At 48.8% G+C, this 26,303-nt stretch overlaps 1 protein-coding gene across 1 annotated transcript in view; it reads left to right on the forward strand.

The window, feature by feature from the left end:
- The first annotated feature begins 1,006 nt into the window (after positions 1-1,006).
- LOC138466477 (uncharacterized) overlaps positions 1,007-26,303 on the forward strand; it is a 159,800-nt gene continuing 134,503 nt past the window's right edge. The window contains exon 1 of the mRNA XM_069607233.1: positions 1,007-1,233. Within this exon, the coding sequence (XP_069463334.1) occupies positions 1,054-1,233 (180 nt within the window). The 5' untranslated portion in view covers positions 1,007-1,053. The remainder of the gene's footprint in view (positions 1,234-26,303) is intronic.

The following is a 26,303-nucleotide window of genomic DNA, read 5'->3' on the forward strand; positions in this document are numbered from 1 at the left end:
GAACCGACAGGTCTGCCCTTCATACAAGTAGCTCCAAAGTGGAAGACAGTTTGCACAACAACCCGCAAAGCTCCCGCATTCATGGAAGCATGTAAAACTACTTCATGCTTTCGCTTCAGAGGTTTAATTAAAAGTGGTGTTTCACATTGGTGTATAATATATGCTTAGTAGGGCTTTAAGTGGGCCAGGGCCAGCCAGGACTCAGCCCAAGCCGTCTCTAACTATTGCTCTTGAGTGAGGGCTCTCTGGACAGGCTTTCCCGATCATATTTCTTCCAGTAATGTCACAAAAAAAGATAAGTGACAACGCTGCTCTTCACCAGTAAAGGTCCCTATTATCCTTCTTTAGAATTGCAATATCAGTTACTGACATTTGGAATACGGTTGACTTACAACACGTTTGTTTTTTGCAACACATGTATTAAAGATTAGTCATTGCAATGATTTTAATAAGTACATAAGAATCGTGCACATTCTTTTAAAGGAACCACGAGAGTGCATGGTACACTGATCTATTTATTTTGTATAGATTTAGCGCTTTAATCTAAAGCGCTTTACATGGGACAAATTTGATGTTCCACTTTATAGTTGAATATATCTAATTTGGTCAATATTTTTGCAGCACTTAAATTGTATTTAATACATCTTTTTTTTAATTTGAAGTAGAATTCGCTGTTTTTCATTGCAGGTATGAACATTTCTGTGGGTCAGTTAGGTCACTGCTGTCATTACATAGACTCTACTCTTGTAAAGGTCAATTATGGTCTTGGGATTTGAGGCGGCTCAACCCCCAAATACTGCATTACAACACATTTGAGCCCACCTCAAGTTCATACTCCACATAAAGCACTGGTGCCCTGGGCCCAGCAGGCGCTATGGAAAGGCAGTCACGCACCCACTCGCCCATCCACACGCGTAAAGCTGCACCTGGGCTGTTTCTTGGCACGCTCTTCTCGGGCCATTCAGCAGTGCGTGACCCGGCGCGCATCACAATACCTCCGCCCATTGCCGGGTCAGAGGAGGAGAAAGCGGGCATGGGAGAGACGTTGAGAGCATGACAAGTGTTGGGATGTGGCGTGTCTTCGCTCCCTCTGACCCCATGACTCCATTCTCCGAGGCCAATATGCAGCCCTGCAACTCCGCCGAAAATCCATGCCAGAAAATCGCCGAGTACATCGTCTTGGCTCTCGGGATGGCTGTGGGGCTGGTCATCGGGATTAACATCAGCAGCCTGGTAAGGAAGCATAGTCCGGCCTCGTGAGTAGTTCAGCGCCTGGGCTGGTCACTGGGATTAATGTGCGCACCCAGGGAGCTATCCATCGCCTGTCCATGGCTGGTGTAGGCCCTTGTGAGTAGGCTAGGCATAGCATTGGTCACTGGGATTAACCTCAGCACCCAGGTAGATATCCATCGTCTGTCCATGGCTGGCGGAGGCCCTTGTGAGCAGGCATGGGGTAGCATTGGTCACTGGGATTAACTTCAGCACCCAGGTAGATATCCATCGTCTGTCCACGGCTGGCAGAGGCCCTTGTGTGTAGGCATGGGGTAGCATTGGTCCTTGGGATTAACCTCTGCACCCATGGAGATATCCATCCACTGTCCATGGCTGGCAGAGGCCCTTGTGAGTAGACTAGAGGTAGCATTGGTCCTTGGGATTAACCTCAGCACCCAGGTAGATATCCATCGTCTGCCCATGGCTGGCGGAGGCCCTTGTGAGTAGGCTAGGCATAGCATTGGTCACTGGGATTAACCTCAGTACCCAGGTAGATATACATCGTCTGTCCATGGCTGGCGGAGGCCCTTGTGAGCAGGCATGGGGTAACATTGGTCACTGGGATTAACTTCAGCACCCAGGTAGATATCCATCGTCTGTCCACGGCTGGCAGAGGCCCTTGTGAGTAGGTGAGGGGTAGCATTGGTCTTTGGGATTAACCTCAGCACCCTGGTAGAGAACCATAGTCTGTCCTTTGCTGGCAGAGGTATTTGCGAGTAGACTAGAAGTAGCATTGGTCACTGGGATTAACCTCTGCACCCAGGTAGATATCCACCCTCTGTACATGGCTGGTGGAGGAACTTCTGAGTAGGCTAGGGGTAACATTAGTCCTTTGGATTAACCTCCACACCCAGGTAGATATCCATTGTCTGTCCATGTTTGGTGGAGGCCCTTGTGAGTAGGCATGGGGTAGCATTGGTCATTGGGATTAACCTCTGCACCCTGGTAGAGAGCCAATGTCTGTCCATGGCTGGCGGAGGTACTTGTGAGTAGGCTAGGGGTAGCAGCGGGCACTGGGATTAACCTCTGCACCAAGGTAGAGAACCATTGTCTGTCCATGTTTGGCGGAGGCCCTTGTGAGTAGGCTAGGGGTAGCATTGGTCCTTGGGATTAACCTCCACACCCAGGTAGATATCCATTGTCTGTCCATGTTTGGTGGAGGCCCTTGTGAGTAGGCATGGGGTAGCATTGGTCATTGGGATTAACCTCTGCACCCTGGTAGAGAACCAATGTCTGTCCATGGCTGGCAGAGGAATTTGTGAGTAGGCTAGGGGTAGCAGTGGGCACTGGGATTAACCTCCACACCAAGGTAGAGAACCATTGTCTGTCCATGTTTGGAGGAGGCCCTTGTGAGAAGGCTAGGGGTAGCATTGGTCCTTGGGATTAACCTCCGCACCCAGGGGGATATCCATCGTCTGTCCATGTTTGGCAGAGGCCCTTGTGAGTAGGCTAGGGGTAGCATTGGTCCTTGGGATTAACCTCTGCACCCATGGAGATGTCCATCATCTGTCCCTGTTTGGCAGAGGCCCTTGTGAGTAGGCTAGGGGTAGCATTGGTCCTTGGGATTAACCTCTGCACCCATGGAGATGTCCATCATCTGTCCCTGTTTGGCAGAGGCCCTTGTGAGTAGGCTAGGGGTAGCATTGGTCCTTGGGATTAACCTACTGAAGGCTGCACCCTTTAAAACACGTAACATCCAAGTGACCAAAATATTGAACACACCCCGCTGGGGAATGAGACCAGGAGATAAATTGCAAAAATGAACACATTTTACATGGAATAAAATTAGCAAGCAAAGAACTCTGCTGCCCGAGAGCGCTCTGCCAAACAATACACGTACAGCACATTATATGGACGCACAGCGTCAGTGATGAGATAGCATATGCAGCACAAAATCTAACATCGGATTGGGGAGAAGCCTATGGCACAGTTGATACTATAAGGGAGGTAGGATGCTAATTGGTCGTTGCTCCCCGTCGCTCCTGGCACACGTGGGTCTGCTAGGCTCATCTCTGCGGTGTGAAGGTTGGCTCGGGTGCACAATATAACTATCTGACTAAACTAAACAACAGAAACTGACAATAAGAAAATAATGACCCACTTAAAGTCTTACACGAGTAGGGATGGTTAGGTCGAATGAGCTAATATATAGGCATTCCAACCTTTTCACTCGAGGTTCTCTTTGATACCTTCATCCCAGCACCCAGGTGCCCACCCCGGCGGATTGACCTGCCATCTGCCTCGCTTGAATTCTTCTGATATAGGTAGACATGTGTTGTTGTTAGGAGAATATACTGTGGTTTTAGGATTAGGCCTGTGGTGGGTGTTCTGGAATGGCCAACATGAGGAGGTCTGTTGGGTCTCAGCACGAAAGAGAGTGAAGGGCTAGGGACAGGTGGGATTTGGCCTGGCGGGTGGGTGTTAGAAAAGGGCATGGGCAGTTTAGTGGAGATGGAGAGGCACTTGAGTTAAAGGCTGGCTATGATCTCACGTTTGGCAGTGAGCATAATCTAGGGAAGTGATGCAGGACAATTGCAACAATAAATGATCAGACTTTCGTGGGAACAAGCTTCGCACAGAGTAGGCAAGGCAGGGAGACGGTGGGGGTGTGGGCTTTCGGTGCTATGTGAGGCGCTGGGGATGGGGAGAGCTGGATTTTGCAGAGGGATGATTTTCTGGGCCTAGTTAAAAGGGATCTGTGTGATTTCTCCGTTCCAGAAAAGTCAGCGACGCAAAAGTTTACATGAGAAATGTACGAACCACAAAAGGTTTGCCCATTTCCCATGTGAACATACATCAAAAACCCCTACAAACCCACACCCCACCCGCTGCCACAACACACCCACAACCCACCCCCACCCACACCCCCAACATACCCCCACCCTACTTACCTTTGAAGACGCAGTGTCCCTGCAGCGCCAGTTCCCTTTCACTTCCGTGATCAAGAACCAGCGCCGCAGGCTCCTTTTCTTTTTTTTGGGCAGCTGCAGGGGTTCCCCCCCGCAACCCCCGCTCACTATACTGCAAAAGTATAGTGAGCGGGGTGCTGCGGGGGACACCCCTGCAGCCCCTGTTCTTTTTTCTTTTCCTTTTTTCTCAGGTGTGCTGCGGGGGTGTTCCCCACAACACCCCGCTCACTATACTGTATAGCATAGTGAGCGGGGTATTGCGGGCACCCCCCCCTGTGTTTTAGGTTTTTTGGTGGGGTCGGACTTTTATATTCGGTAATTTCGTACAATACCATTAAAAGATGGCGCCTGCTCTAATACAAAATGGCGTTCATTAGTTAACTGTGGGTTAGGTGTTACAGACACATTTCTATATTACATCATACGATCAGGTACCGTGGGGGTGGGGACCACTCCCCCCTTAGCTTACATGGGGTTTAGACACAATTGGAATGGTGAGGAGGGTGGGAGTTTACCACCTCATCCCCAACACTCGCACCCAGGTCGATATCCGTCATCTGTCCATGGGGGGCGTAGGCCCTTGTGAGTAGGCTATGGGTAGCATTGGTTCTTGGGATTAACCTTAGCACCCAGCTGAGGAACTATAGTCTACCCATCTGATTTGGTTAGGGTATGGTTGGTCCTCGAAATACATGGCAGCAACTGCCTGGTAAAGAGCCAATGCCTGTCGATGGCTGACTGGAGCCCTTGTCACTAGGCTAGGGGTAGCATTGGTCCTTGGGATGAAGTTCAGAACCAAGGTAAGGAACCCTAGTCTACCCATGTGAGTGTCTAAATAGTAGGTAAGGGCTGTTCTTCTGGATACACTGCAGCATCCTGCCTGCTCAGCAACCATAGTCTGCCCATGTGACTGGTTTAGCGGTTGGGTAAGGCATGGTCCTCAGGAAACACGCCAGCACCTGCCTGATAAGGAAATGTAGTCTGCCCATGTGAGTGGTTTAATAGTAGGGTAAGAGTTGTTCTGCGGGATACACGTCAGCACCTAAGCAACCATAGTCTGCCCATTTGAGATGCTTAGGGTATGATTGGTCCTCGGGGTACGCCTCAGCACCTGCCTGGTAAGGAATTGTAATCTGCCCATGTGAGTGGTTTAATAGTAGGATAAGGCTTGGTCCTCGGGATACATGACAGCACCCTGCCTGGTAAGGAACCTTAGTTTGCCCATATGAGTGGGTTACAGACCTGGCATCCAGCCCTTTCAAATCTTTCAAGTGAAATGGGCAACCACCCTTTGGGAGCCCATGTGACCCTGACAAATAAATCCTACTAGTTGTTTTAAGTGGTCCTTTAGGGTTTCAGCTCCCCTAAACTGCCTTTCTTTTGTTCTGCAGTGAAGAAGCCAATAACCTGTGCTGTGATAATCCATAACCATCAACCCCTCCCTCCATTGCTTTGGTTGACTTGGCCACAGATTGAATCCACAAGCTGAGGCTGGTGGCATGTACATATTCCCTTGGGATACATCAGTCTTCACAAAGTAAAGGTTGTGTCACTTTAAATGTGCATTTGCTGGCCGAAGACAGCCTCTTTAAAAAGCGATCAATAAACACAGACATGTGTAACCCTGCTTTCAGCTCTTTGGTGTCTAGTAGTGGATATGTTTGGAGGTTAACTAAGTTCAGCGTGGGGTTCATGTTATGCAACCTTCATAATAAAATCACGGAAATCACCAATTTAAATGTCCTTGGCAAATATCTCCATTACAATCTATGCAGCCCCAGGTTACCCAGGCGCTTGTCCCAAGCTTTAGGCAAGGGGTGGCCTAAGTATCACCTTGAAACGGGCCCTCACAAGCTCCCACACATATTCAGCCCAGCTGACCCTGGTGGGCTAGGGGCATGGTTAATCCTCGAAAAGAAATCAGCAACCTGCCTCACATGGAACAATAGTCTGTCCATGATTGGTTAGGGGCCATGTGAGCGGGATAAGGGTAGGAGAAGTCACCAGCATAACACCATCTGCTCCCTACTACGCAGGAACATAGACCGGTCCTCATCTACCAAGGCTGTTGTGAGTAGGTTGGGGATAGAAATAGTCATTGACATAACCATCAACTCGCTCGTATGGAGGAACATAGGCCGGTCCTTGACTGCCAAGGCTGTTGTGAGTAGGTTGGGGATAGGAACAGTCATCAACATAACCATCAGCTCGCTCGTACGGAGGAACATAGACAGGGCCTTGACGACCAAGGCTTTTGTGAGTAGGTTGGTGATAGGAATAGTCATCAACATAACCATTAGCTCACTCATATGGAGACACATAGACCGGGCCTTCATTACCAAGGATGTTGTGATTAGGTTGGGGATAGGAATAGTCATCGACATAACCATCAGCTCGCTCATACGGAGGAACATAGAATGGTCCTTGACTATCAAGGCTATTGTGAGGGGTGTCTTGTTTAATGTACACAGCTGTGTTTCTTCTTTAGGTGCCATAATAAGGAGCGGAACCATTATTAATATTAAATATGGTCAGAGAAAACCCGTCCAACCTCATACCTGTCATTTTCCCTTACATTTACCATTTGTGAGCCAGAATAAATCTTGCACATGCTTATCCTATTGGAATGGTCTGTGGGAAATACCATGTGTGTAATTGAGTCAAATGCATCTGTACAAAACCCCCAGAGCCCAAAGGCCTGCCCAAGCCTGCAGTTACATGCCCACCTTGGAATTTTAAACTGCCATACAAAAAAGGGCACGCGGTCTCATTATATTTCAGTTCTTACATTGTCATTTTTTTTTCTCAAAGTCATTCTTTTAGTTTCAATTGTTTTTTTAGAATGGTTGAGGGTGTGCTATCCTCTAATGCAGGGGTCTTCAACTTTGGCTTTCCAGATGTTTTGGAGTACAACCCCCATCAGCCCTAACCCGTATAATCAATATCAAGGGATCATGGTAGTCGTAGTCCAAAACATCTGGAGAGCTTGAGGTTTCAGACCACCACTCTAATAGATAGGCTTTGCCACACATTTGTTCTCCCAGGGATTGGATTTCTTAATAGGGCAGCCAAGCATGTCGGTGTGAGTCTTTTCATATAATAAGAGGTCACCTTCCCTTTTTTATATTGCAGCCGAAGGCCACCTAAGATTACTACACATAATCCAGCCTTACCCGAGTGAGGAAAATTGTGCCACAATTGCAAGAGCAACTATCTTGTCCAGGCTGGACTACGGAAACACACTCATGTCGGGGGCCGATAAAGACCACGTAGCAAAATGTCAAAACATTCAAAATAAAGCTGTGAGAATTAGAAAGAGAAAAAAAGAAACAGAACACATCAGTGAGGACAGAAGACACCACCACTGGTTAAACGTTGAAGACAGAATTCAATTTAAAACACTCACCCTGACTCACCGCTGTATATATGGCACAGCCCCTGCCTACCTCAATACCAAATTGGTCACTTATATACCTGGCCGTGCCCTCAGATCCCAAGCACTGGGCCAACTAGAAACTACCAGATACAAGAAAACAAATGATCTAGGCAACGCCTTTCACACCATAGCTGCCACCTTATGGAATAATCTTCCACTTCAAATCAGGCTTTAGACCTCTAGAATCTTCCAAAAGAAAGTCAAGGCACATCTGTTTCAATAAATGACACTGAGACAATACTGCCCTACCTACCTGTTGAAACCTTATGTTACTAGTCCTAATGTGACTCGTATGTTCTGATGCCTGTGGGCTTCGACGCGATATAAGCAAATAAATAAATAAAAAGAAATAAAAGGGACTAGTCCTTGTTCCTCGTCAAAGCTGTTAGCATGATCCTGTACTTTCCTATGCCCTGAGGAATATGGAAATACTGCCCAAGCATGCAGTGACCCTTGGGAAAGACCCCTGCAGGGCTTCTTTCGAAGGGCACGCTTGTCGAATCACCGTTCCCTGCAGGGTACAGGTGCAATCTGAGCAGTCTTATTCAGTCCGATCCACTGTATGTGCCCCTGAAAAGGAGTTTATTCACTTTGTTATGCTCCCCATAATCAGTGACATAAGGACAAGCGTTGTCAGCTAAAGTTAAGACTGGGTAGGCTTTCTCTGTTTCGTCTGCTACCTGAGGGACTCTGCAAGCGTGTCTGGTCCCTGAGGGACTCTCCAAAAGCATCTGCTCCCTGTGGTACTCTCCAACTGCGTCTGCTCCCTGAGGGACTCTCCAAACGTGTCTGCTCCCTCAGGGACTCTCCAAACGCGTCTGCTCCCTGAGGGACTCTCAAAGTGCGTTGCGGGAGCACACTGTCTTTTGAAGGGGGCGTGCAGCAGTGGGTCAAGCACCATAGATGAGCCGAGATGTATCAGCCCCGTTATGAGAAGTCCTAGACCTTAGGCCTGCAACCAGACCCTGACCTGGTTATGCAGGTTGACCAGAACCTGGATCGATTTGACTGGCGTGCTTCTGCTGGGTGGGTGCACATGCAAACCCTATACATGCTTTCTGTTTACTTTTCACATGTGGCAATTTCTTGGAATCTCTCACCGTCCCACCCACAATGCGTTATTTTAGTCAAGAGCAATAGCACTGGCTTAGATCCCTTTACTCCCTAAAATGAACGTTGCACTCTTGGCTTCTCGGTTGTTCATGTCTACCTGTAGACTACTTTTCAGCTGCCCTTTTATTAATTCAGTAGGGATCCAGGATTCCTGGATACTGCATTCCAGATACTGGGATGTCAGGTTGTGATAGAATGGATTCACCTATCCCACCTATTGGGCAATGGCCCCCTTATTCCATGGAGAGCTATCCAGGATTCCTGTGAATGCGATCCCATGGCGTAGGAAGGCGGTTCTCAAGCGGGACCCAGGATTCCTGTGTCCCGCTTGATTGCAGGTCTCCCTTTTCTCCCTTGCTGAGAACTGCTGGATTCCAGGGAATTCTAACGGGCGTTTTAGGAGGATCAGCTGTCATTCCCAAGAGACGAATCCTTGAGGCTCCATGCTTTCAGAAAGTGTCTCTTCTTTTCTTTCGGCCCAGAACAGGATTCAGGGAGCTTTGTGTTTGTTGGAGCCCACGCTGGGATTAATGGTGGCTATGTCCAAGCATAAACAAGCACTGTATTGGGGCAGGGCACGTGCATTGCTTACAGTGCTTGCTCATTGTGTACAGTCAACCCCAGGAGTGTCCGCCTCTCCGGAAGTAGAGAGCCTGAGCTTTGAGGTTCCGGTACGGCGGTACCCATGGAAACTGTCACCAAGGTATTGTGAGCTCATCGAGTGGAGCCCGTGATGAGATCCTGGCTCCCCACCAACCCCGCCTGCCATCCATTCATCGTGGGGAGCTAGACCCCCAGCCTTGCTCTCATGTGCAAGGCATAACTGAACCCAATGGCACGTACACCGAAGGGAAGTAGCGGCCTTGGCAAGAGGAGGGGCGGAACAGGCGTCAATGGGATCCGATTCTCCCAAGGTCGGCAGGACTGTCGCACAACAGAAAAACATGCTCTTATGATGTGATGAATCTGCGTGTGCAAAGGTGAACCAGCTGGAATCAGGAGGCCAGGATGTTGCCTTATAAATCACTGCTGAATAGGTGCATAAATTGTGATGAGTGATAAGGGCCACCAGCACTGGCCTCTCAAAGCCGCAGAAAAGTTCCCACACTCATGGAAGTGCACTGCTCGCTGGCCGTGTGAAGAAAAGGGACCTCCGCTCATTATTATAATTATAATTGGTTATTTAAAACGCGCTTAATACACAGAGGTTTCTAAGCGCGGACCCGGGGATCGAACCTGTGTTGCTCCGTGTCGTTTTGCTTCCAAGGCTAGAGCGTCGCCCCCAAGCCCTACAATATTATACTGTGCGTCTAAGAATGCTTGACTTAAGGGTACTGGGCTAGGTGGATATTTTGCAAGGTCAAACTCAAAAGAAAATAAATGATAGGTAATGAGGGAAAGGCATGGTAGCAATGCCACAGCATGGGTGTAAGCAATGGGAGTAATTGGGACAGGCCAGGGCCTAGGGAAGGTGTAGAGAAGTAATCCAAGAACATTACTAGAGGAGTAGGCCAGGAGATGAGATGGAGAAGTTATTGCAGAATACAGAGTCACTACAACTCTTCAGTTAGGTCCTTTCCAAAGGATTTAAAGCCTAGAAAAATAAAATGCCACCTAATAGGAGCCAATAAGTGAAAGTCTTCCATCATTTGGACCACGTTAAAAATAGGACTCCTCTAAATCGTCTCATCAGTACTCTTAGACGTGTTGTTTTTATTCTTGTTTTCCTTAAATGTCTATCAGGGCACCTGCGCTCGATCCCTCCACCAGAATCCAATAGCTGCTCGCCCTTCACTTTTCTTCGCAGACGCTGCGAGTCAAGTGAGTGAGTAGGTCATTTTGAATAATAAAGTGTGCAGCTCTGGGGCTCCAGGTTGGTTAAGACCTGCCAGGTGTGGGCAAAAAAAGGGACCTGAGGCACAGTCACAAATGCCACCACTTAGACTGTCCAACACCTCTGCACCTCTCATTGCTCGAGTCCACACATTCGGTGACACCACCTGTACTGCCGTACACCTCTGCACCTCTCATTGCTCGAGTCCGCACATTCGGTGATATCACCTGTACTGCCGTACACCTCTGCACCTGACATTGCTCGAGTCCGCACATTCGGTGACACCACCTGTACTGCCGTACACCTCTGCACCTGACATTGCTCGAGTCCGCACATTCGATGACACCACCTGTACTGCCGTACACCTCTGCACCTGACATTGCTCGAGTCCGCACATTCGGTGATATCACCTGTACTGCCGCACATTCGGTGATATCACCTGTACTGCCGTACACCTCTGCACCTCACATTGCTCGAGTCCGCACATTCGGTGATATCACCTGTACTGCCGTACACCTCTGCACCTGACATTGCTCGAGTCCGCACATTCGGTGATATCACCTGTACTGCCGTACACCTCTGCACCTGACATTGCTCGAGTCCGCACATTCGGTGATATCACCTGTACTGCCGTACACCTCTGCACCTCACATTGCTCGAGTCCGCACATTCGGTGACATCACCTGTACTGCCGTACACCTCTGCACCTGACATTGCTCGAGTCCGCACATTCGGTGATATCACCTGTACTGCCGTACACCTCTGCACCTCACATTGCTCGAGTCCGCACATTCGGTGATATCACCTGTACTGCCGTACACCTCTGCACCTCACATTGCTCGAGTCCGCACATTCGGTGACACCACCTGTACTGCCGTACACCTCTGCACCTGACATTGCTCGAGTCCGCACATTCGGTGACACCACCTGTACTGCCGTACACCTCTGCACCTCACATTGCTCGAGTCCGCACATTCGGTGATATCACCTGTACTGCTGTACACCTCTGCACCTCACATTGCTCGAGTCCGCACATTCGGTGACACCACCTGTACTGCCGTACACCTCTGCACCTCACATTGCTCGAGTCCGCACATTCGGTGATATCACCTGTACTGCCGTACACCTCTGCACCTCACATTGCTCGAGTCCACACATTTGCTGATGCCACGAGTATGCACATTCGATGATACCACCTGTACTGCTGTACACCTCTGCACCTGACATTGCTCGAGTCCGCACATTCGGTGATATCACCTGTACTGCCGTACACCTCTGCACCTGACATTGCTCGAGTCCGCACATTTGATGATGCCACGAGTATGCACATTCGATGACACCACCTGTACTGCCGTACACCTCTGCACCTGACATTGCTCGAGTCCGCACATTCGGTGATATCACCTGTACTGCCGTACACCTCTGCACCTGACATTGCTCGAGTCCGCACATTTGATGATGCCACGAGTATGCACATTCGATGACACCACCTGTACTGCCGTACACCTCTGCACCTGACATTGCTCGAGTCCGCACATTCGGTGATATCACCTGTACTGCCGTACACCTCTGCACCTGACATTGCTCGAGTCCGCACATTTGATGATGCCACGAGTATGCACATTCGATGACACCACCTGTACTGCCGTACACCTCTGCACCTGACATTGCTCGAGTCCGCACATTCGGTGATATCACCTGTACTGCCGTACACCTCTGCACCTGACATTGCTCGAGTCCGCACATTCGGTGACACCACCTGTACTGCCGTACACCTCTGCACCTCACATTGCTCGAGTCCGCACATTCGGTGATATCACCTGTACTGCCGTACACCTCTGCACCTCACATTGCTCGAGTCCGCACATTCGGTGATATCACCTGTACTGCCGTACACCTCTGCACCTCACATTGCTCGAGTCCGCACATTCGGTGATACCACCTGTACTGCCGTACACCTCTGCACCTGACATTGCTCGAGTCCGCACATTCGGTGATATCACCTGTACTGCCGTACACCTCTGCACCTCACATTGCTCGAGTCCGCACATTCGGTGACACCACCTGTACTGCCGTACACCTCTGCACCTCACATTGCTCGAGTCCGCACATTCGGTGATATCACCTGTACTGCCGTAAACACCTCTGCACCTCACATTGCTCGAGTCCGCACATTCGGTGACACCACCTGTACTGCCGTACACCTCTGCACCTGACATTGCTCGAGTCCGCACATATCACCTGTACTGACGAATGTATTTATTTATTATTTGCTTGTTAGGGGCTTATACACTAAAAATATACTGTTTCAAAGCACCCACAGGGCAGTGAGGGTGGAAAAGACATTAAAACACAATATTAATCAAAGAGGGGGAAGAGGGTAATCTTACTATCCTACTATGCCTTGTGAGTATTCGGAACGTGCAAGTGCAGAAAGGAAGAAGGAAGAGGAGGGTAAGTGCTGGGGAGTCCAAGCTCGTGTGAGAGCCATGAAGGAAGTGCTAGGAATGTTGAGTGCTATTCGGCCAGTGCCGCGGGAGGTGTAAGTGCGAGTCTCCAGAGCAGAGGGTGTGCAGATGCAAAGTGCTGTGGATAGACAGGAGCTTAGAGTAATCGGTGAGAGAGGTCAAGGCCCCCGAAGGTGCATAAGGGCCATGGACACCGATTCAGCCACTGTGGGATTAGCAGAGGAGAGAAGGAGGGAAACAGGAAGACAATAGGAAAGTCTTAAGGAGCTTACCGGAATTTGAGAAGATCCTGCTTAAAGCGCAGGGGGGGGGGAGGCTATTCCAAAGGAGGGAGCCCACAGAGGAAAGTGAGTGACCCCCTGCCCTCTTTTTAGCAAAACGCTTTACACACAAGGAGTTGGCGCCAGAGGATCGAAGTACACTAGTGAGAGAGCATTTAGTGAGATAAAGTTGAATATAGTGTCCCCGGGCCCAGACAGCCTTGTGGATGATGCAGAGGGATTTTAATTTAATACGTGCAGCAACCGGGAGCAAGTGAAGACTTTTTAGTGCAGGAGAGATGCGGTTCCTGGGCTTAAGGCCCAGGATATGTCTTGTGCCCTATTCTGGATAAGCTGAAGGGGTCGCAAAGTGGAGAAAGGATGTTTCAGGAGGAGGCTGTTACAGGAGTCAAGTCTAGAGAAAACCAGGGCTTGAGTCACGTTGAGCCTCTGAGGGAACGTGTACTGCCGTAAACACCTCTGCACCTCACATTGCTCGAGTCCGCACATTCGGTGATACCACCTGTACTGCCGTACACCTCTGCACCTGACATTGCTCGAGTCCGCACATATCACCTGTACTGACGAATGTATTTATTTATTATTTGCTTGTTAGGGGCTTATACACTAAAAATATACTGTTTCAAAGCACCCACAGGGCAGTGAGGGTGGAAAAGACATTAAAACACAATATTAATCAAAGAGGGGGAAGAGGGTAATCTTACTATCCTACTATGCCTTGTGAGTATTCGGAACGTGCAAGTGCAGAAAGGAAGAAGGAAGAGGAGGGTAAGTGCTGGGGAGTCCAAGCTCGTGTGAGAGCCATGAAGGAAGTGCTAGGAATGTTGAGTGCTATTCGGCCAGTGCCGCGGGAGGTGTAAGTGCGAGTCTCCAGAGCAGAGGGTGTGCAGATGCAAAGTGCTGTGGATAGACAGGAGCTTAGAGTAATCGGTGAGAGAGGTCAAGGCCCCCGAAGGTGCATAAGGGCCATGGACACCGATTCAGCCACTGTGGGATTAGCAGAGGAGAGAAGGAGGGAAACAGGAAGACAATAGGAAAGTCTTAAGGAGCTTACCGGAATTTGAGAAGATCCTGCTTAAAGCGCAGGGGGGGGGGAGGCTATTCCAAAGGAGGGAGCCCACAGAGGAAAGTGAGTGACCCCCTGCCCTCTTTTTAGCAAAACGCTTTACACACAAGGAGTTGGCGCCAGAGGATCGAAGTACACTAGTGAGAGAGCATTTAGTGAGATAAAGTTGAATATAGTGTCCCCGGGCCCAGACAGCCTTGTGGATGATGCAGAGGGATTTTAATTTAATACGTGCAGCAACCGGGAGCAAGTGAAGACTTTTTAGTGCAGGAGAGATGCGGTTCCTGGGCTTAAGGCCCAGGATATGTCTTGTGCCTTATTCTGGATAAGCTGAAGGGGTCGCAAAGTGGAGAAAGGATGTTTCAGGAGGAGGCTGTTACAGGAGTCAAGTCTAGAGAAAACCAGGGCTTGAGTCACGTTGAGCCTCTGAGGGAACGTGAGAAAAGGTCGAATTCCTTTGAGAAGGAAGAGCTGAAAGTGGGACTTCTTGGCAAAGTCCTGAGTGTGAGTGAAGAAGAAGAGAGAGGAGTCGAAGATGACTCCAAGGTTTCTGGCTTCAGTTGAAAGAGCAGGTGGAAAGCCCAAGGAGGAAGGCCAGAGTGAGTGGAAGAAAGAGGGAACAGGTGTCCCGATGGGAATGATCTCAGTCTTGCTGGCATTAAGGCAGAGATCGTGGAAGGTGCACCAGGACTGGATTGCAGATAGGCAGTCAGGGAAGATGGAGGGTGCAAGAAGGTCAGCAGGGAGTCAGAAGAAGAGCTGTGTGTCGTCTGCGTACCACTGGAAGTTGGAGGAGAAGGAGGAGATGAGTCGTGCAAGGAGAGAAAGGTAGATGTTAAAAGGCAGGGGGGGAGAATAGAGCCCTGTGGGACACCACAGGTGGAGATGGAAGTAGGAGAGGAGACGGGGCCCAGTATGACTTGGGAAGAGCAGTTAGTGAGGAAAGAGGACACCCAATCCAGTGCCTGTCCTGAGATACCAAGTGTATCATGGAGCCTTTGTATTGGTTTGTTTGTTTATTTATATTGCGCGCCTGACCTGACGGTATCTGGCCACATTACATAAAAGTGCAAGTCTTAAGGTTTCACAGAGACTTTAATGAGGATGGAATGGTTCACTGTGTCAAATGCAGAGGAGATATCAACAAGGATAAGGACAGCAGAGGGGTTGGAGTCCAAAGATGCAAGCATTTGGACACAGGTTCAGAAGGGCAGTTTTGTGCCTCTGCATGCTCGGAATCCAGATTGATGGTCGTGGAGGCCATCAACAAGTTCAGTGTGAGAGTTAAGTTGAGGCAAGGTCAGCTTCTCAAGAAGCTTCCCCAGGAAGGGGTGATGGAGATAGGGCGATAGCTGGCAGGGCAGGTAGGGTCAGAGGAAGGTTTTTTCAGGAGTGTGCGCACAAGGCAGTGCTTAAGGGGGAGTGGAAAGATCCAGTGATAAAAGAGTGATTGCAGAAAACAGCAAGAGCAGGGGCAAGAGAGCCAATGTTATCCTTGATGGTCCTGGATGAGCAAGGGGAGACCTGAATAGAAGAGACCTTCATGGAGCGGACAACTCTGGTAACTTCCTCAGGTTTGACAGGAGAGAAGGAGGAAAAGGAGGATGGAGGGGGAAGGGTGTGGAGGGGGTGTGTGGGATGGGCTGTGAGGGAATGTAGAAAGGGAGGTCCGAATGTTTTGAGTTTTGGTGGCAAAGTGTGAGGCCAGTGCATTCCAGAGGGTCTGGGAAGGAGAAGGAGAGGAGTTGACTGCGGAGGGGTTGGCTAGTTCCCTGCAGATTTTGAAAAGTTCAGCCGAATTAGTGGAAGCGCCGGAGACCCGTGCCTCAGTGTGGGCCCTTTTCTTTGCACGGATGGCGAGTCTGTATTGCCTTTGGAGCAGGCGGCAGGCCAGTTTGTCAGAGGATGAACCTGCGTTTAGCCACTAACGTTCTGCTTCCCTGCACTTTCGTTTCAGGGCTGCAAGTTCGGTGTTGTACTAAGTGTTACGCTTTGAGGCAGATTCCAGATGGATCCTCATGACTGGGTCAAGAATGTCAAGAGTGTTGGTTATGGAAAGATGGAGGTTGTTGAGGGCAGAGTAAGAGGTAGAGTCCCAGGTGCGAGGGTGAGGGGGGATGAAGATGGAGCCAAATGCAGCCACAGTCACTCGTTTCATCGGGCGAGTGTTAGTGAATGAGGTTGGTGCGACTATTGGTGGAGTGGTCAGGGGGTCAATGGGACACAGATGGGAGGAGAGGAGAGAGTGTTCAGACCAGGAGAGAGGGGTGATTAATGGGGGGGAAAAAGAGGTCCGAGTTTATGAGTGCATCAAGAGTGTGTCGAGCTGTGTGGGTTGGCCCAGAAGGGAGAATGGAGAGGGAAAGCGAGGAGAACAGATCAGTGAACAGAGTGGTAGCAGAGCTAGGGGAGTCCAATTGAATGTTGAAATCACCCAGGAGGAGAAGGTTAGAAGTGGAAGAAAGTAAAGAAGAACAGAAGTCAGCCCGTTCAAAGAGGAATAGGGAGGTGGCACCTGGAGGCTGGTAGATGCTAGCAATCGGCAGGGTATAGGTGGGAGAGGTGACCAACTTGCAAACCAGGCTTTCAAAGGAGGAATATGTCTGGGTAGGTAAGATGGAAGCAGGATCCCACTCAGGGAAGATTAAGGCAACCGTCCCCGCCAGTGCGGTGAGGTCAAGGCTTGGAGATGATCTTGAAGCTGTCAGGGAAGAGGGAGTCAAAGGCAGTGACTGATCTGGCATTGTACCAAGTCTCGGTAAGAGCGTGAATGCCGAGGTCAATGTCTTCAAGAACGAAACAGATGTCAGGGGAGTGTTTATAGGCTGAGCGGGTGTTAAGAGTCGCCAGGTGGAGGTGGTCAGTGCTTTTGAATGTTTTCTGAGGTGGGGTACAGGGGCATGGTACACCATTCAGAGGAGGGGGAGAGAGAGTAGAAGGGCGAGATACAGCCGAAGGAAGGAAGTTAACGAGAGAAGGCAAGATGCGGTCAAAGAGAAGGAAGTTGGTTTGTGGGGCCTGAACCAGAATGGTGCCAGTGTGATAGACATTAACGAAGCAACGAGAGGATACGAAACCAGAGGACTTCCCACTTGGTGCCACCATTAATGGAGGAGTGTGATGATGGAGAGAGAGTGGAGATGAGAGAGGCGATGAGGAGAGGGGACAGAGAAAAAGATATCAGTGAACATTTCTCTAGTGGAAGCTCTGACATAGGTTTCTGCAATGGGAAGTCCAGGGTTTACACTCAGGGTATTGTTTTTGTGCTTTTTCCTGCTGGACTTAGAGAGAGATGGGGGATAGGTGATAGTGAAGCAGTTGGAGAATATAGGAGAAATGGAGAGAGTCATAGGAGGGCAGAGGTTTTAGAAAGGACTGAGGGAGGAGTACTACACAGTTCTGGCTAAACTCACTAGGAGGCCTAGTAGATTGGGTCAGGGAGAATAAGTAAAATCAAACAGGAATAGAATTACATTGGAAGAGTGGCACAGAAGATGTAAAAACTATACACGCATAAAATGGATTTTTATTAACACTGGAGACAGCAAGCAGTGCAATGCAGATGGTGGATAGGAAAGCAAAAACACCCATTTCGACTTTAAACCCCCCCCAAATTCGATTGTAAATGAAGGCAGAAAACAGTGCAAAGCAGATGGTTTCACAGTACTGCTAAACACAGATGAGAGTAATGCATGTAGTGAAAGGAATGAAGTTAGTTAAGGTGATGATGGAGGAGGTGTTCAGCACTAAAAATGCCTCAGGAGAGTTAGATATGGAGGACAGCCAAACTCCCATTCATGACTCCAGGGATCGTGGGTGGCAGTAAGTAAGTATCAGTCAAGGAATAAGTCCATAGTAGATCTGTGGCTCTCCAAGCCTGGACAGGCACAGGCAGGGCCTTAGGTGAGGGCCTTCGTTGTTGTGGCCGGCTCCCGTCTCCCAGTGCTGTAGATTGGTTAAAATAGGCTGGAGGCAGCCTGTTGGAGGGGAGCAGGCTCAGTGAAGAGGATAGCGTCACTGCACCAGTCTGGTGCGGCCATCTTGTTAGGGGCCCAATGTGCACACGGCAATGCACAAGAAGTTGCATCTAGCCACTAAAAGCATGTGGCATGCCGAAATAGTAGATTTTTAGATAAACGCATCTCAGCACCTGACGTTGCTCGAGTCTGCACATTCGAGGATACCACCTGTACTGTCATACACCTCTGCACCTCACACTGTTTGAGTCCACAGAACCCACTTTGGAATTTACATAAGATGTTTGCTTCGTCCACCCATGTCTGCAATTCTTTGAGCAATAGTGAGGCAAACAGTTTTCCTGTTGTATCCAACATAGATAATAACCTGTAATTATTGGGGTCCAACCAGTTTCCCTTTTTAAAAATGGGTATCAAGACCGCTGTTTGCCAAGAATAAGGTATCTTTCCCTGAGCCAAAATGTTCTCAAACAAGATAGTTAACAGGATGTCCCAGAACTCTGGGTGGCTCTTGATGACATTGCATTTATTGGTTTGAGGTAACATAGTGCTCCAAACAGCGCACTGTACAACGGAAACCGCAGTAGGTGTAGAATCCCTCTTTCCAAGCGCTCTACAATATGTGGGTAGTGGAATGCGGATGGAGCATAAACTAATTAGTCTACGGGAAGTAGAAGCATGTAAAGGAGACAATAAAAACTGTCCGACTGCCACCTTTGTCTTCTGACCCAGCATGTACTCTGCAGACTCTGGTAGATGGCCTAACAGGGTCTCAGAGCCAGAGCCACAAGCTTCCTGGAAATAGTAGATGTCCTCATCCACAACGGCTACAGAATTCTACAATGGGACCATCCAAACAAAATCAGCGGAGGCCCGCTATCATTTACAATGCATCAAGGCCATACCCCCAACTGGATTTCACCACTATTAGCTTTTTCAAAAAACGTTCATGCTACTTACTGCTCTCCCCAACAGACATAGTATTTTTCGACCTCATCTACCGGCCACCCGAGCCCAACATTTCTTCCATCGGAGACTTCACAGACTTGGTGGCCACCATGTCTTTCATGTACACCAGCTGCATCTTCCTCAGAAACGTCAACATCCAAGGAAACCCAGCAACCAAGTCAATGAAGGAAGGTGTCAACCGCCTTCGGTGGTAGGGTGTTAATATCCCCACTTCCCTCCTCAACCTCCTCACCTGTGGTGTCCGAGTCTTCCTCCACTGGGCTGAGGCTTCGATGAGCTCTGTAGTCCTTTTTTTCTTTTTTCCTTTGCTGCCTGCATCCCCCACAAGAGGAAGCCACAGTGAGAGCGGTAAAACACGCCCTGGCCGTGATCCCCTCCCCAGAGGGACAGAAAGGGGAAGAAAAGCCTAATATATCTCCTGATGGCAACTGCGTTCGTAGGGAACGTGGAAAACCAGAGTAGTATACAGCGACACTGGAACCGACAGAGACAAAACTCCAAAGCTAGAGTAAGGGCAGCGAGCTGAATGTAGCAATTCAGAGAAGAAAAGAGGAGGAAACTGAGAGGGAGAGGGAAAGGGCCCCGTGAAAGAGGACAAGTGCGGGGCGAGAAAACAGGAAAATGAACGGCACTGAGGTAAAGAAAGGAAGCAATGAGAATGCTCAGAGGAGCAAACAACAGCGTTTAGCAAAACCGCGGCAGCTAGAGCGAAGCACAGGAACGGTTGCAACGCACAGCGCAGAGGGGGAGGTGTGGCTAAGTAACGCTACGTGCACTCGAGCGGGTTAAAGACTAGACTGCTGAGTGCACGTAGTGCCGAGCATGACAGGAATCAGGAAGCATACAAACGCAAACGGGGCCACAGACGCCAGCTGGAAATGCGTCGCATAACAATATGCCCCCCTCCAAGACGCAAACCCCCCGGTTTACCGGGATGTAACCGGTGAAACTTCCTAAGAAGGACCGGGATATGGATGTGCGATATGGGTTCCCAAGAGTCTTCTGCATGGGAAAAGCCTTTCCAATGGACGAGATATTCCAGGCACCCTTTGCGGTACCTAGAATCTAGTAACTGGGAAACCTCATATTCTGATGTGTTAGAGGAGTGAGAAAGAATCGGAAAAGGTTGAGCCCTGCGAGACTGGTCAGCGCTTTTTAGAAGTGAGGCATGAAACACCGGGTGAATTCTCCTTAGAGTATGAGACAATTTCAAAGGAAAAGCCACAGGATTGATTTTAGCGGTGATAGGAAAAGGCCCGATGAACCGAGGTGACAGCTTAGATGGGCGAGACCATCTCGGAAGGTATTTAGTAGATAGCCATACCTTAGAGCCCACTTTCCAACCAGGAACTACCTGCCGATGTTGGTCGGCCTGTCTTTTGTAGGCCTTAAGACTGTCGATCCAACTTAACTTTGCCTTCTTTTGAGTGTCCTTTATCCGGGACAGTACTTCTTCTACCGATGGAAGTGCAGGTTGAAGAGGAGACAGAGGAATAATGGCTCTTGGATGAAAACCATACGAACAATAAAAGGGAGACATTCCACTAGCCGAATGACTGGCGTTATTGTAGGCGAACTCTGCCGTTGGCAACAGGCCCACCCAGTTATCCTGCTCCAAGTTAGTGTAACAGCGTAAGTACTGTTCCAGGGTGGCATTCAAATGCTCTGTTTGCCCATTGGTGTGAGGGTGGTAACCAGAGGACAATGCACGCTGGATGTTAAGTATGGCACACAGCGATTTCCAGAATTTTGACACGTATTGAACTTCCCCGGTCTGATACAATCTTGTCTGGGAGACCGTGGAGCCTGAAGACATCCTTAATGAAAACCGATGCCATTCCGTCAGCAGTCGGGAGACCTGGGAGCGGAGAGAAGTGAGCCATCTTGGTGAAAGAATCTATAGTCACCATTATACATATGCATCCTATTGAGGGTGGCAGATCCACAATGAAATCTGTGGATATATGACTCCACGGGCGATCAGGGATAGCATCCTGCTGTAACAATCCGATGGGTCTTTTTGTGCTGTATTTACTCTGAGTGCATACTCTGCAGGTTCTAACATACCGTTTGACGTCCTCTGGTAAGCCAGGCCAATAGAAGGCTCTTCTCACTAAATCCAAGGTACTGGCTTGCCCTCTATGGCATGCCGTCTTATGGTCATGACACCAAGACAAGATGTTTTCTTGAAGAGTCCTGAAAGGTACCCATATCTTCTTATTCCTAAAAAACAAGCTGTCCTTTTTAATCATGCCTCGTGGTTCCGAGTGAGAGGAGGCTGCTTCTCTGATCTGCTGAAAAAAGGAGGAGATCGTAGCTACAATTTGGTTCCTTGGGAACAGTCTTTCAGGAATAAAGGAGGCAGTATGAGAGGTAAGCTTCTTTCTAGACAGAGCATCTGCCAAGGTGTTCTGGCTTCCAGGGATGTAAGTGATGCGAAAATCATATTGAGAGAAAAAGTGTGCCCATCGTGCTTGCCTGGAATTGATGCAATCCATTGTCTGCAGAACTTGTACGTTTTTGTGATCAGTCCGGATCAGAAAGGGGTAGCAGCTCCCCTGTAAAAGGTGTCTCCAAACCTCACAGGCCTTTTTTATGGCTAAGAGCTCTCTTTCAATGACAGAATAGTTTTGCTGACTTGTTGTGAGGGTTTTCGACAAATAGGCTATAGAGTGTTCTTCGTTGTTATGTTCCTGTAGTAGAACAGCTCCTGTGGCTGCTGCTTAGGCGTCTGTTTCCAGGATAAAAGGCTTGCCTTGATCTGGCTGGCGTTTGATGGGAGCACCACAAAAACTTTTCTTCAAAAGTTGGAAGCTGTCTTCAGCCGGAGTGCTCCAAACGAAAGGCATCGATGATTTCTTTAATAGACCAGTGATAGGTAGGACGATGTTAGAGAAACCTGGTATAAATCACCTGTAGAAATTCGCCAGGCCCAGAAATCGTTGTACCTCTTTGACGGAGGTAGGAGCCGGCCAGTGGAGAATAGCATCTACCTTCTTTTGGTCCATTTGAATACCATGGGATGAAAGAATAAACCCTAAGTAGGGGACAGATGAAACTCCGAAAATGCACTTTTCCCATTTTGCCATTAAGTGATGCTCTTTAAAGCACTTCAGTACTTCCGTGAGGTGAAGTAGATGTTCTGGCATGGTCTGAGAAAAAAAACAGTATGTCATCCAGGTATACGACCACCGACGCGAATAACAGATCTGAAAATATTCGGTCAATAAACCTTTGAAAAATGGCTGGAGCATTTACAAGGCCGAATGGCATCACGTGGTATTCGTATAGTCGGAAAGGTGTCCTAAACGCAGTTTTCCATTCATCTCCGGAACATACTCTCAGTAAATAATAAGCGTTACGCAGATCCAATTTGGAAAAAACTGTTGCACCCTGGACTGTTTCCAAGATGTCCGGGATAAGCGGCATGGGGTACCTATCCTTTATGGTGACTTTGTTTAGTCCCCTGTAGTCAATGCAGGGCCTGAGGTCTTTCGAATCCCGCTTGGGAATTAAAAACAACGGGGCCCCAGCCGGAGACTTCGAAGGTCTAATGAGACCATTGCATAGGTTGTCGTCCAAATACCTCCGTAGTACTTCCTTTTCCATCTTTGACAATGCAAACATCCTGCCAAAGGGCACTACAGCATTGGGAACCAAATCGATGGCACAGTCCTCAGGTCTGTGGGGAGGCAATGTCACAGGAGAAACTTCTGCGAACACCGTAGGATATTCTTCCAAGACTTTGGTCAAGGAATGCACACTGATGGCCGTGCGAAGAGAGGTGGAAGTGATTTTTACTTCCTGGTAATTTGTCTCTTGAAAACAATGGGCTTGGCAGTAGTCGGAGTTGAAATGCATACTGTTTGACTTCCATTCCACACTGGGATTGTGTTGACGCAGCCAGGTGATGCCTAATATCAAAGGGAAGTGGGCGGCTTGAATAATGTCAAAAGTAATGAGTAAACTCAAAGGCTTACCGTCCACCCTTTCGACTTTTTGGCCGTGTCTGCGATCAATCCGTTTGGCTCCAACCTTGTCCACCCAGAGTGTGTCAGCAAAGTTTCCAGCGGCCCCGCAGTCCAGAAGAGCTAGGGTCTCCACTTGGTTGCCATGAATGGTAACTTTCACTTACATAACCATAAGACGAGAGTCTTCTGTGGTATCCGAGGAATCAATTGACATGGTTACATAGGGACTAGAATATTGCCCTCGACAGCCCGTCCCTTCTAGGATCGAGGGTTCTCGTTTTCCGCCGGTTTATGGGATAGTTCAGTACAATTCCGTACTTTGTGACGATCCGAAGCGCAGTAGGCACATAGGCCTAGTTCTCTTCTCCTTTTTCTTTCTTCAGAGGTCAGGGATCGACGAGTGGCACCAATCTGCATGGGCTCGTCGTGATGTTTGAGCGCGGGTGAAGGAGGTGAGGAGGTCCTTGCAAAAGAGGTGCGTGTCTTGCGTCTCCCCTGACGCCTTTCTTGCAACCTGAATTCCATCTGTAGTGCAGCAGTCATTCATTCCTGTAGGGTAGAAGGGCGAGGGAATTGAGCCAATTCATCTTTTAGTTCCTCTCTGAGACCGTGGCGGAACAAAATGAATTGCGATTGTTCGGACCAACCGGTCTCCATTGCCAACCTTTTGAATGAAGAAATATATGATAGCACGTCGGATTGCCCCTGACGAATGTCCAGTAAATCTTCTCCTGCTGCCATGGATATTTCGGGTCTCTCAAAGGTGCGTTTTACTAAATCTACAAATGCATCAAAATTCTGGAGCACTGGATCAGCTCCTGTGACAAGAGGGGTGGCCCAACCAAATATAGGCAAAAAAACGTGGAAAACCAGAGTAGTATACAGCGAACCGACAGAGAGAAATCTCCAAAGCTAGAGTAAGGGCAGCAAGCTGAATGTAGCAATTCAGAGAAGAAAAGAGGAGGAAACTGAGAGGGAGAGGGAAAGGGCCCCGTGAAAGAGGACAAGAGCGGGGCGAGAAAACAGGAAAATGAACAGCACTGAGGTAAACAAAGGAAGCAATGAGAATGCTCAGAGGAGCAAACAACAGCATTTAACAAAACCGCGGCAGCTAGAGTGGAGCACAGCTGACCGAGGAATGGTTGCAATGCACAGCGCAGAGGGGGAGGTGTGGCTAAGTAACGCTACATGCACTCGAGCGGGTGAAAGACTAGACTGCTGAGTGCATGTAGTGCCGAGCGTGACAGGAATCAGGAAGCATACAAACGCAAACGGGGCCACAGACGCCAGCTGGAAATACATCGCATGACAGAAGGTCTGCACTGCCTACTCAACACTCTGAAACTCACGCAGCACACAAAAGACATAACTCACAAGAAAGAAAATATCTTTGACCTCATAATGACTGCACTGCCTACACTCTGTCACAGTCCTCAAGCCTGCTTAACTGATAGGACATTAATCACACCACCTCAGTCTAGCACACCCAACGAAAACCTAGGAGACAAGCCTTTAGATCATTCAAGAACTTCCAAGTGGAGGCTGTCACAGAAGACCTCACCAACCTCCACCTCAAATGGCCCGATGATCTCAGATTAACGAGGACTGTGGCTCACTTCTCCAAAAACTCAACACCACCCTCACAACCCACATTAACCGCCATGCCCCAGTGAAACAATGCACCTCAACACAAATAACAGCACCTTGATACCTATGGGTGTAGCATGCTTTATAATCCAAAAAATAAATAAATAAAAATAAATAAACTTTCTGCACCCTGATACTCTCAAGAACTCAACTTACACAAAAGAACCATCAGAAAACCGGAAAAGACTTGGTGAAAATCCTGCAGAGTAACTAATCCTGCTCAAAGAACTCAATGCTACACACGGACAACTGATCACCAATGCCCAGGCCAACTACTACCAAAACATCACAACCAATCTAAAAAAACACCACTACCTGGAATACTTTCAAGACACTCACTATGTAAGACCTCACTTCCACCCTTGCATCCCACAAGGCCACGTCATACGTTGACAGCATTCTCCTTGCCTCCGTACTCAAAACCCTTCTGAATGAAGCACTCCTCCCTTACGTGGCAATCATCAAAAGCTCCCTCGCTCAAACCTCCTGCCCCCTCAACTCTCAAGACCAGACAAATCCTACCGCTACTCATGAAACCAACCCTTGACCCAAACAACCTCAGCAACTACGACCAATCACCCATCTTGTCTTGGGAGGATAGCTCAGGGGCAACATGCTCGCCTTGGAGGCATGACGACACGGAGCACCACAGGTTCGATCCCTGGGTCTGCGCTTAGAAACCTCTGGGTATTAAGTGCGTTAAAAATAACCTATCATATCGTATCTTCTCTTCCAAGTAAGAACCTTGACAAAGCAGGAGCCACACAGCTCTTCCAACATATCGAAACCAACAACCTCTTTCAATCCTACCAATTTGGCTTCAGACCCAGTTACAGCATGGAAACAGCTACCATGAAGGTGATGGTCAATGCCCTTAAATTTTATTATGATGGCCATCCTTTCCTCCTAGCTCTCCTTTACCCCTCAGCAGCATTCGACACACTAGACCACAGCACACCCACCAACATTCTACATCCCCACATGGGGATCAGTGCGATCGTCCTCAGCTGATTTAAATCCTACCTTGCTAACTGTCACCAATTCATCCAAATGTATTCCTCCCAATCATCAACTCTATCCATCACCTTTGGTAGGTATCAGGTAATATTATCCCTACCAAAAATAACGCTGTACATATGGTCGTCGGGAACGGCTATAGGCAATATTTTTGGTGGGGATAATTTATGGGGTAAATGGATGGGGGTGTCCCCCGCTCCCTTTTAAAATATATGGGGGTTGCGGGGTGTTCCCCGCAGGTTCCCTGGGATAATATTGCCACAGAAATATGGCAAAATATTTGTATGGCGATATTTTGGCGGCGATATTATCACATGGAACCCTTTGGAGTGCCGTATGGATC

Source organism: Ambystoma mexicanum, chromosome 1p (assembly GCF_040938575.1).
Source record: "Ambystoma mexicanum isolate Mex_15411 chromosome 1p, UKY_AmexF1_1, whole genome shotgun sequence".
Taxonomy (NCBI): Eukaryota; Metazoa; Chordata; class Amphibia; order Caudata; family Ambystomatidae; genus Ambystoma; species Ambystoma mexicanum.